The sequence below is a fragment of the Lissotriton vulgaris genome, chromosome 6 (assembly GCF_964263255.1).
Source record: "Lissotriton vulgaris chromosome 6, aLisVul1.2, whole genome shotgun sequence".
Taxonomy (NCBI): Eukaryota; Metazoa; Chordata; class Amphibia; order Caudata; family Salamandridae; genus Lissotriton; species Lissotriton vulgaris.
Window position 1 is genome coordinate 1,752,615,998 of NC_141694.1, and position 12,764 is coordinate 1,752,628,761.

Below are 12,764 nucleotides of genomic sequence, written 5' to 3' on the forward strand. Positions count from 1 at the left end.
GGAATATTAGGCTTCACTATCTCCTTATGCCATTAGTCGTGTATCTGTATAGCTAGTGCTATAACAATCCTTGACAAAGACCCCCCTCCCAACAAGGTGCATATTCACTGAGTTGGGCAGACACAAACACCCAACCTCCACTGCTAGACATGGGACAATAGGAAATCTTTAACCATGGCACTAGAAGAGACTTGATGTTTAATCATGGCGTTACCCCTTTGCCAAAATATGCTGGTTGTGAACTAGCAGGTTGGTGAGTGTTGTCTCTTTGCCTCACCATATGAATAACTCACACCCCAGTCGTGCATTGAGAAAGCATGTCCTTTTTTATCAATCTCTGTCTTCTCTTGTGACAAATGTTGCTCTCCTAGCTAATCACATTTTGAACATATTTCTCTGCTCCTTTTTTTTCAAAACAGAAACAGCAAAAACTTAAATCAAACTAAACACATGTAGTAAGTATGTGATAAGAAAACAGGACAGTAACCCAGCAACTATTTGCTTTTACTCATTGGGGTGAAAACACTGAGTCTCATAGTCCACTCACTTAAATATGGTGTAGTGAGAAAGTTATGAACCTTGAAACAAGGAATTCTGCCATGTGATGTTGGTACGCCTGACTCATCAATTTGTTTAATGATGTTGAATCGTGCATTTTCTATGCCTTTGTTTCTCTAATTGCTATTATGTGATAGAGATGGGCAAGCCACTAAAGGCTCCAGCCAAGCTGGAGCCCGATGCCTGGCTCCGGCTCAGCTCAGCTCAAGTTTCTCTTGCATCTACCACCTAAGCTGCAACCTCGTGCACCAAGAATTAAAGACAAAGCAATAACTTTTCATGTAAAAACTAGAGAGAATGAGCTACCTATTAGGTTTATATGTTTTTTTGTTATCACATAGTGACTGTAAATATCTAATCCTGAGGAATGCCCCTGGACGGGGTCGTTCTAAGGGCAGAAACATGTTGACCATATAAGAGGAATAATATTTCAAAACTCAACATCACTGGGGCGTGGCTGCGGTGCCAGTGAAGATGGCCACTCTGCCGCGGAACATCCGTGACGACCTGAGGGGATGAGTTCTCTCATGGCGGTGTTTCCTATTTCCTGGACCCTTCAGCCGCATATTTCTTCTCATGAAGCTCAGCGGCACATTTTGGGCTGCTTTTCATCGTCCATGGTGAGAGCTAACTTACTTTTCTCCTCACTGGCTGTCCCCGCACCGATATTCGCGGCAACCATTTTGTTGTAATTTTGCCGACCGTACATTCTCCACACGTCGTTGTTTTGGCCAGTCATGCACTTTTTACCCCTTGAGCTCTTTTAAGACTCACTTTTTTGGAATATCTGCCACATATGCCTTCTGCCCTGCTAACTAGTAAGCCTGAGCATTTCTTCATAATGTGACTTTTTGTCTCCTGTTTCCCTCATGTATGGCTTATTGTGCTTTACATTTACTAAGGAAATACCCTGTCACAGAGAATTATTTTCTTCTCAGCTCCTGACAGCTTTGAACAATACTTACCTCAATCAGCCTCTTTTGATATAGGGTGCACCTGCTTGGTTTATCGTATGGCAAAAGCGCGCTCCTCCCATGGCAGTGTTATTTCTGCTAAATTCTTTGTTGGTGGATTACAACCCGTTCAGCCTTTTACAAGAAAACATGGAAGAGCTGGATTCTGGTTCTACAGCCATCGAAGGTATGACGTACAATGTACCTCGCAATGCATCCAAGCAAACCTCTAAAATACCTGCTGCCTCATCGTCCGTAACAGACAATTGTGTCAATAAAGACCCACCTTCTCCTTCCAATTCTTCAACAGCACTATCTATGGAATTGCTTTTGGAGGAAATTCGTGCTCTCAAGCCTTATATGGAAGAATACAATACTAGTCTACAAAGTCTTGAAAACAAATGGTATGACACAGATCAAAAAGTTACTCACCTGGAACAACGGGTGGACTCTATTCGAAGTGTTGCTAATAAAGTCCCTTTACATTTGGAGATTTCACACCTTAAACAGCAAGTGGAGAATTTGGAAAACCGTAATAGGTGTAATAACCTGCACACTTATGGCCTTGCGGAGGGTCTTGAGGGTACGGATCTTCTCTCCTTTTTTCAATCCTTCCTTATGAATCTCCTATGTCTTCCAAAGACTACAAAATTGAATATTCACAGAGCTCATTGCTTGGGGCAAAACCCAAGATCATCATCTTCCTCAGCCAAACCAAGAGGCGTTAGCTTATATTTTTTAGAATTCTACAGGCTGCCAGACTTAAAGGAAAAATCTCATTGCAGGGATACAATCTGTTCTTTGCTCAGGAATATGCTAAGGCAATAGCAGACCGATTGAAGACATTTTTGGACATGAGACCTGCTCTTCGAAACATGAATGCTAGATATGGTCTGTTCCATCCTTGCCTTATGAAAGTAACTTATAACAACAAAACCACTGCCTATGAGGATCCAGCTCACCTGCAATAGTACTGGATATCTGCAGAGAAGAGAACATGGAGATTCCATGTTCCTAAATGTTTTGATTGTTTTTCTTGTAGTCTGTTACATATCTGCATTTTAGGCCTTTCATTCATGCTGATGTTTTGTTCTTATTGTCATTTGCTGTATCTCTTATAATCAGTTCTTTCTCTTTCTAATGTCAGGTGCAGTTTATTGTGGCCCTCTGCTATTTGATCCCCTTTTCCCACCTGGAGGATGTCCCCCTGCCTTGTCTTCGTCTTGCAGCTTCCCGCTTGATTGTACCGTCTTCCTTATGTGGTTCCACCACCCCCATGTTCATTATATGTTTGTGGTATGTCTACATCACTAGTTTCTCTTACGAAGTTAACCAGTTAAAGCTCTCAGTATACGCAGATTACATTTTATTATTTATTTCAAACCCACAATTCTCCTTGCCAGCATTCTTATCAGAAGTGATTGACTTTGCTCTCGTTTCTGGTTATAAGCTCAAGGCTGACAATGTGAGATCATGCCCCTGAACAAGCTCTGTTTTCATGCTGACTTCATATCTTCTTCTTTTCATTGGAACCCAATTACAATAAAATATCTTGGAATTTGGTTTACTTGCTCTATTAAAGATACTGTTGCTTTAAACCTAAAAGAACACACACATATTTGTAATCATGTCTACTTCATGTTGGCATACCTTATCCTGGTGGGGTAGACTAGATTCTATAAACAAAATGATGCTTGTTGCAGTGATACTGTTCTATCTATCCAATATTCCCATTAATATTCCTAAGTCTTTCTATAAAACCACATATAGCATTCTTTCAAAAAATGTATGGCATAATAAACCACCTAGGATTGTGTAATATCCACTTTAAGCCATTGTAAGTATCAATGTGGAAATCTGAACTTATTATATTCCAAATGCCATAGTGGTGTTCTGAAGACTGCTTATTGAGACTGCTTTATTCAAGAGAAAACAGTTGGATGAATTACAGCTGAGTTGGCAGGCTGAGGTGTATTGGATCTTCCTTAATAAATAACTCTGGATTAACTTAAGTGGATTGTACCATCCTTGCAATGGCGACGAGTTAAAAAGGACCCATGGATCTGACCTCAAGGCTACAAGCAATTTAAAAAATATATATATATCATTTCTGGACATTGGATTTTACTTACCTTCTACTTTAGCAACACTTCTTACAATAATACTGCCACCTTTACCAACTCCAACTGGTATCGTATCAATCTGTGTTTATTTTAAACTAAAGAAGTGAATGCTGTTTAGCGCTACCCTGTATTTGTGCGTTTGAAAACTGTATTGAACTAACAGTTCAAAAGTTAACTTTTTGCACTTATCGCCCTAAGCAATTCCTCTGCCACAGTTGCGCTTTTACGCTACCTTCCTGCCTTAATCGTGCTACAAGGGAATGTATTTTGATTTTCCTTTTTGGAAATCTGTCTCCTGAAGAAATCTGTCTTTTGAACATTCATATTTAGGTAGCGCTCTTTTCTACATCTTGAAAGGCTTCATGTCCGGTTACAAATACAAACGGACATGTTAACCTGAAGCGAGCAAGAAATAACTGAGCACACATTTGCTGTGTAGCAAGAAATATTGTTGCATGACTGTTTGTTTTGCCTGCAAGATATCTCTTTAACCTCATAAGTGCTGCGCCTAGTCCAACGGCCGACGGCACCACTACCTCAGGAGTGCTGCCGTCGGCCGTTGGACGTTCGAACCTCACCTGCGCAATGGAACGTTCAGCACTGGAGCTGGACGTTCCATAGCTGCTAAGGTGTTGATGTGATCCCACACTACCACCTAATGCCCAGCAGATGGCGATCTCACCCTACAGTTTAATGCCTAGCAGATGTTAACCTACATTGTCATTGAATCGCACTTACACAGAAGCTTTGTTTTCATTCAAACGCTTGTTTTTCTTTCAAAAGGCAACATCACTGAACTGGGAGTAGAATCCTCACCCCGAGTGTTTCTCTTTAAATGCTTGACAAAATTCCAGCGCACTCTTCCTCCATTCTCCAGTGACGCTGTTCTCCTTCCTCAGCACTCTCACATCATTAGTCATTCTTTCAACTATACAGATAACTTCACTTCCTGTGGCATCCATCTTAGATGATTTTTTTGTCCTTTTGGAATTTTCCTTTCCAATTGGAATTTTCATTGTTTTTTGTTGCAAAGAAAGGTGCTTCCAACATCTAGACATATGAACTCACTTCTTGTGGCATCTATCTTAGATGATTTTTGGAATCTCTCTTTCTAAGTGGAATCTTCATTGTCCTCTGTTGCACGGCGAAGTTCTTCCTGAAAGTTCTTCTGCCTTTTCTTTCATTATCAAATCAAGCAACAAAGAACATTCTGCTACAACAATGTTTTCTTCTTATTTCTCCATTTAACATTCCATCAGTGTGAGAATCATTCTACCTGAATACACAATGGACATGTCGTTGTGGGAAACATTTTGTCTTGTTCAGTGATAGGCTCACTTTTCATGTTGCCTATATTCACTACCATTCCAGTGCTATTAATTTTCACAATTTAGTATTCATCTGTTATTAACTCTTTTATTACAGGGATTCTTATACAACTGGCTTCTCTTAAGTAATAATTTTATTTCACAGAATTGTTTATTATTGTATTCTTACATTCAGGTAAACATGCAAAATGTACCTCCTCCACCCTTTTTCTTGTCTTATCCTGGTGAACCACCCATCCCATGGAAAAAATGGAAAATTGTGTTTTCACATTATCCGAGAGTATGTGCTGTCTCCCTCGGTGCAGAAAGAAAAATGTCTCTTCTCTTGCACTGTCTGGGTTCAGAAGGACAAGAAATATTTAAACATCTTCCTGATCTAACTTCTCAAGATGCTGACAATCTTAAATGAAATCTGTCTTAAAAAAATAGATCTTCATTTTTTGGCAAAAGTTTCAACTGCATTAGAAAGACATCATTTTGGCAGGCACATGCAAAGATCAGGTGAGAATGCAGAAGATTGTATCAGTGAACTTGAGAAAACTAGATTCTACTTTTAATTTTGGGAGTAATTATGAAGAGAGGTTAAGGGATCAATTTATGTTAGGTTGTTCCTTGGACAAAGTAAAAGAGCAATGTTGGGAACAAAGACAATCCTTCTCTTACTGATGTAATCTCAATAGCGAAATCATGTGAACACACTAAAGCAGGGGTCTCCAAACCGGTCCTGGAGGGCCGGATCCATGCCAGATTTTTAAAATTAATACATGTATCTCAATGGGGATATCCAAAAAATGTGGCATGGATCCGGCCCTCCAGGACCGGTTTGGAGACCCCTGCACTAAAGCATGTCTAGAAGAATTAAAAATAAAAGATGGAGAAGTACAGAAAGAAAGTAATATTCATGTTGTAAACAAGCAAAGTAATGTTTATCTTCTCAACCGAACAAAGGAGAGAGCAATTAATCACAACAAAACAAAGGGGTTGTTAAATACAGAGATGAGCACAAAAACAGTGATGGTTACAAAAAAGAATCAACTTCAAGAATATTTCAAGGTAATTGTTATAGATGTGGTGAACATGGTCATACAGCAAACTTTAGAGACTGCATTGGTTGGAGAGCTATATGCAAAAAGTGTAAAAGAAGAGGTCACATCTCAAAATGTTGTTGCAGTGGGACTTTCAAAAAGAAAGTTCAAGAAATTTCTTGTGATGATGACGGTGACGATGAAGAGATTATCATGAGAATTAGTGATGGAGAAAAAGATGGTCCTTTTGATGTTGTGTTGATTGAAAACGTTCCTGTACAAATGTTGTTCGACACTGGTGCTAAGGTAACTCTTATCCCGAAATTGGTCTATGATGAGTTTTTGTTCAACAAAGTTGTGTTACATAAACCAGATATCAAAGCAAGAGGTTATGGTAGTGAACCTATTCAGATTTCTGGATTTTTTAATGGTAATATTGTGTTCAAATCCAGCTCAACCACAGGGAAGGTTTACATTTCTGAAAGAGGTGATTCATTGGTGAGTTGGTCTCTTCAAAAAGATCTTAAAGTAATACTTGATTCCAATGAAACTCCATCCATAGACCTTAAACAAAGTGAATCAAACTGTTCTCAATCTAGTCAAATTTCTACTCACAATAGTGAACCAAATTAATTTACTTCAGACATCCATTTCCACATTTGAGAATGAATTTCCAGAAGTATTTAAGGAACAATTAAGCTGTTTGAAAGGATATTGCCATAAAATAGTGTTGAAGGAAAATTCCTTACCTATTGTTAGCAAAGTTAGAAGTGTTCCAAGAAAAGTTAAAGAGAAGATGAAAATTGAACTCGTCAAACTCCTAAAGAGTGGCATAATTGCTGAAGTAGAGGCCACGGAGTCGTTAGCTCCTGTTGTTATGGCACTCAAAGCGAATGGTGAGTCAAGGCTCTGTATTTAATCAAGAGAGCTCAATAAGTGTGTTGTCGTTGATCATTATCCCTTGGCCAACATTACAGAAATGTTATCACTGCTTGGAGGAGCTAAATTCTTTTCCTCAATAGATTTAGCTTCGACATACCATCAAATAAAGTTGCATGTTACTTCTCAGCATGTTACAGTATTTGTAACTCCCTTTGGCACCTATAAATTCCTGAGGATGCCTTTTGGGCTAATAGCAGCCTTTCATATAATGATGGAACATGTATTTAAAGATTGTGTTGGGATAAAGATCCATCAGGACGACATACTCATATTTGGAAGTACTGAAAAAGAGCATGATAATAGAGTCAGAATGGTATTGAACAAACTCAAAGAAAATGGTTTAACACTCAAAGCAAAGAAATGCAAATGCAATATATCTAGCACTGATATCTAGGTCATATCATTTCTGGCATTAAACCAAAGATAGAATTAGTAGACATCATCAACAACTTGGCCAGTCCCAGTAATAAGGATGAAGTTGTGAAATTTCTTGGGATGTCAGAGTATTATACTAAGTTCATACCTAATTTTGCCAGCAAAACACATAATATGCGTCAATTACAAAAGAAAGGTGCTGTATTCGCTTGGAATACTCAATGTGAGGATGACTTCAAACTCATTAAGAGACAACTTTCTGAAGCTTCTTCTTTGAAGAGCTTTCATCCCAATCGAGATGTGGTTATCATGACGGATGCAAGTGCAACAGGTCTAGGTGTAGTTATGATACAAGAACTCGATGGAGTGGAAGCAACCATTTTATTTTTATCCAGATGTTTTGGAGATGCAGAAGCCAACTATTCTGTTATAGAAAAAGAAGCCTTGACAGTGTTCTGGACAGTGAGGAAACTTCGCAAGTTCTTATGGGGAAACAGTTTTACAATCAAAACGGATCATAAGCCACTTAAAGAAATCTTTGAGAAGAAAGGTTTAGACAACATATCCTCCAGAATATGAAAAAGGGTTGCTGCACTTCAAGAATTCAACTTTCATGTAGAATACGTTCCAGGTTCTAAAAACAATATAGCCAACTGTTGCTCTTATTCAGTTTCAAAAGAGAACACTGAAGATGAAATAGAAGAATAGGATTTCAATGAACATGATTAATATGCTGTCAGCAACGTCAATGATAGCATGGGGCAATGAACTATCAAAAGATGAAACTCTACAGTTCAAAAACATGTGATAAAACAAATGATACTTTATCTGGATTCTATCGAGCGAAAGATGAGTTATCCTGTCAGAATGATATTCTCTTGAGGGGAACTAGACGGATTCCTCCAACTACCTTAAAGAACCAATTAGTTGAATTTGCTCATGAGAGCCACCCAGGTATTTCTAAAACCAAGGAAAGTTTAAGACAGGCATACTGGTGGCCAGGGTTTGACATCTTGATAGAAAGGTCTGTAAGACAATGTGTTGAATACAACAAATGTGGCAAAGTTCTCAAACGAGAGTTCAACCCATGACTTTGAGGGAACTTCCAAAACTGGGTTGGGAAGAAGTTGCCATAGACATCCTAGGTCCTATAAAGCACACCAGCACAGACAAATACATCATAGTACTCATTGATTTCTACTCTAGGTGGCCAGAAGTCACAATTACTAACTCTGTAGAGACTAGAGATGTAATAACATTCCTTGAAGATATCTTTGTGAGAGAAGGGTTCCCTAACATCTTGTTATCAGATAATGAGGTCCAATTCACGTCAAAGGAAATGGACAAGTACTTACTGATAGAGGGATTATTCACAAGAAATCAGCCTTATATAACCCTGAAACTAATGGTGTTGTTGAAAGGTTCAACAGAGTACTAAAAGAAGCCATTCAACGAGCAGTACCGTTCCACAGGTGTTGGCAAACTGAAGTTTTGAGTAAAGTTAAAACATTCAGACTTTCTCCACATTCCATGACTGATTGAACTGCTTCAGAAAAGAAAGCCATATACTATGCTGAATACCTCATGGATCCTGAACAGATCACCCAAATTGAAATATGTTGAAAATGACCAAGAGAAATTCAAAAAAGAAATGAAAAGAATGTCTGAAAACAAAAGATATTTTGATGTAGGGAAAGCAGTAAAAGAGTCTACCATTAGCGTAGGTGACTTAGTTACGATAAGAAATCCTCGTAAAGGAACAACCACCCTGGGATCCAAGTATCTTCTGCTAATGAGAGTGATCAAAGTTTTTAAGAATCCCATCAGAACGGAAGATCACAGGGTATGGAATTTAAATAGAGTTGCCAAGCTTTCGGAGCGTTTCTCCGACAATTTCAAAGAGGGTAATGGTGAGGAATTGTTACCTACAAAAATTCATGACAAGGCAAGAAACTCGAGACAACATATTAACCCCTTCGATGCTCATGACGGAACGGTTCCGTCATGAGGCACAGTGGAGCTGTGCTGATGACGGAACCGTTCCATCATGACCACACCCATTGCCATTATCCCTCAGCACCGGAGGGGAATATGTGCAGCAGCAATGTGGTTAAGCCAAAGTACTTACAAGACTATGTTTTACAATAAGTGTCACTCTTCTTGTGACAAAGTTCTCTATTATGCTTTACTTTAAGTCATCTAACTTTATGACTATGCTTAAAAAATATGTGTTACTTCTATTGTGATTTAGTTTGCGATTTAATTCCTGTAGTTTTCTTTTTAATGTTCTTTTGTTTTGTTATAAGGAGGAAGATGTGTATTATCCACTTTAAGCCATTGTAAGTATCAATGTGGAATGCTGAACTTATTATATTCCAAATGACATAGTGGTGTTCTGAAGACTGCTTCTTGAGAAGGCTTTATTCAAGAGAAAGCTGTTGGATGAATTACAGCTGAGTTGGCAGGCTGAGGTGTATTGGATCTTCCTTAATAAATAACTCTGGATTAACTTAATTGGATTGTACCATCCTTACAGATGTCTTTCAGTAAACTTAAAAAGCCTAAGCACATAGGTGATGTTACTTTTCTAGACTTTTATTCTTACCACACCTCATTTTTTCTTAAACATTCCTCCTTTTTGTTATCTGAGAATGGAACTGGTTCTAATCTTTACCCATTGTGGGTAGACATAGATATTCATACATATTCTACTAGAGCACAATGACATTCGTACCAAAAATACAAGTGCTGTTGATTGCTTACCCACCTGATTCAGGAAGGGAAGTGTGAAGCTTATCCCAAACTTAGTTGGAATAATGGCCATGCCCCTCTTCTTCCACCGGTGCTGACTGCAAACAAAATTAAATAGCTTTTATGTGGGATACTTCCATCATACACATGCTTCTGTCCTGTTCAAATATTACAGATAGCAGGTTCATTCCCATCACTGAATGTGTGAAAAAAGCAGCTAACAGAGAAAATACAGTAGAATTTTTATTTTTAACAAAAGTTGATGCAGAATTAACAGTGCCTCTTTGATGCAATATCAGAAATGCATATTAATGTGTTCATGTTCTCTTGTAGCTTTCATCTTCACAACTGGTTTTGGCCATCTGGCCCTAATTTTCCTGTTACCACATCAAAGTTAGTATACCTACTGGCTAGAAAGCTGATAAGATCTGTGTTGGTGCTACCGATTGAAACATTCCACACCCACTGCTCATCACATGTAAAACGGTGACAATTTCATATTCACAAAGGGTGGCATGCTTCATCATTGGGCCCTCACCTGTTTGGATGTGACTTTGAATGAGGGCGCTTGATTCCTACTGCTGTGGCAAATAAATTGTGTTAGGGGAATAGGTACATTGTACTTGAATATAGTCCTAAGACATCACTTCTCTGATGGTGTAGCCAAATTGGTCACTGTTGTAGCCACCTATACCTAAGGTGGAAGAAGGGCCCTAATATCAGCCCTAGGGGGGATGCATTTCAAAGACTAAATTGTGTAGCAGTGGGGGGTAACAATTTCTTTATGAGTCCCCTCTATATGTCTTAGAGCAGTGAGACACATGAGGGTGCCTATACCTGCGTAGGACCCTTGTACAAAACAGGAAAAGAGTGCCAGAAGTTGAATTGAGTCTTAGGTTCACTGTATGACCATCTTTTCACTTGCATGGGGAGCCATTTTTGAGCAGTTATGTTATGTTATGTTATGTTATGTTATTTTGGTTTTTCTATAGCGCACGGCTACTCCATGGAGTGTCCTGGCGCTTTCATTAACGAACCAGTAACAAAAGAGAAAACAGAACACAGTAAAATAACAGACCAGGCAAAAGGAGGAAAAAAAGAACCTAAAGGGCGAAAAGCCAAGTTTTAAGGCCCTTTCTGAAGTTCAACAGATTAGAGGTGCTACGCAATGCTAGGGGCAGAGTATTCCAAAGCTGTGGCGCCAATAGCCTAAAAGAGCGACCTCCAATCCGAGCCCTTTTTACTCGTGGGACCACAGCGAGGAAGAGTGCTTCAGACCTCAAAGATCTGGCGGGATGGTAAAAGGCAAGCCTCTTCTGGAGATATTTGGCTCCCGAGGCGTAAAGCGCCTTATGGGCCAGGGTCAAAGCCTTAAAAACTATCCGCTTACGGATAGGCAGCCAATGCAGCGACTGCAGAAGACCAGAAACTCTGGCGCGCCTGTGCAGACCGAAGATGGCCCTTGCGGCCGAGTTCTGGACCACCTGCAGCCGCTGTAGGAGATATTCCGGCAGGCCAAGATACAGGACGTTGGAATAATCCAATCTTGAGCCTCTTAAGGCCTGCCCCGTCATCCTCCTGTGCTCCTCAGAAAGCAGCGGAACGAACTTCCGGAGCATCCTGAGGAGGCCAAAGCATGTGCCCGTAAGACCAAGGATCTGAGAACTTAACGCCAGACCATTGCCAATCTTGACCCCTAAGTTCTTTGCCAGCTGGGACGAGCCCGCTGGAGGGAACATGCCGACGGGCCACCATTCCTGTCAATCTGGATCGGATGAACAACCGAAGAAGAGTACCTCAGATTTATCTGAGTTGCACTTGAGGCAGTTAAGCTGGAACCATTGGAAAACAGCCCCAAGGCACTCACGGATACTCTCTCCATCAAAATCTTTTCCTTTCCTGCACGTAAAGAGGAGCTGGGTATCGTCAGCGTAGGAAACGATCTGGGCCCCAAAAGACTCAGCCAGTGCCGCCAGAGGGGTCATAAAGATGTTAAAAAGAGTCGGGCTCAACACAGAGCCCTGCGGAACTCCGACTCCCAAAGGCGGCATCATGGCAGAGCTAGGTGGGACCCAGACCGTTTGTCGACGGTCAGCCAAAAAAGATTTAAACCAGCTGAACACCGTCCCCCTCAGACCGATCTCATAAAGTCTGGCGAGGAGACCCTCATGGGGGACGGTGTCAAAAGCCGCCGACAGGTCTAGCATGACAAGCATAGCCTTGCCTCCCGAGTCCAGTGCCTCTTTAATGGCTTCAGACACCTCCAAGAGCGCTGTCTCGGTGTTTAAGTTGGGGCGGAAGCCAGATTGAGTAGGGTGCAGCAGATTGTACGATTCCAGAAAATTGGAGAGCACGGTGTGCACATGCTTCTCCAAGATCTTGACCAGCGCAGAAAGAAGAGAAATCGGCCTGTAGTTGGCCAGAACCTCAGGATCAAGACCAGGTTTCTTAAGGAGGGGGACAACATTCGCCTGTTTTCAGACCTGTGGTACCACCCCCGAGTCAAGGAGAGAATCAGAAGTGGGTTTGCCAGCGGATTCACCACTTCAGCCATTTTAGCCAGAAATTTGGCCGGACAAGGGTCAAGAGGCGACCCAGATTTTAGATTGGCCATAAGTGCCAGTGAAGATATGGCTGAGATAGGTGGAAAATCTGCCAGAACTGGACTCACCGGGGCCACCAAAGCAGAGCCGTCCTCAAAACTAGGGG

The 12,764-nt window shown here is 40.5% G+C and overlaps 1 protein-coding gene across 2 annotated transcripts in view; it reads right to left on the reverse strand.

The window, feature by feature from the left end:
* The window catches only part of LOC147709418 (xanthine dehydrogenase/oxidase-like), a 379,031-nt gene that overhangs the window by 54,339 nt on the left and 311,928 nt on the right, over positions 1 to 12,764 (reverse strand). For both annotated transcript variants that reach the window (XM_086927988.1, XM_086927987.1), the window contains exon 27: positions 10,072 to 10,153. In XM_086927988.1, coding sequence (XP_086784114.1) covers positions 10,072 to 10,153 — 82 coding nt within the window. The remainder of the gene's footprint in view (positions 1 to 10,071; positions 10,154 to 12,764) is intronic.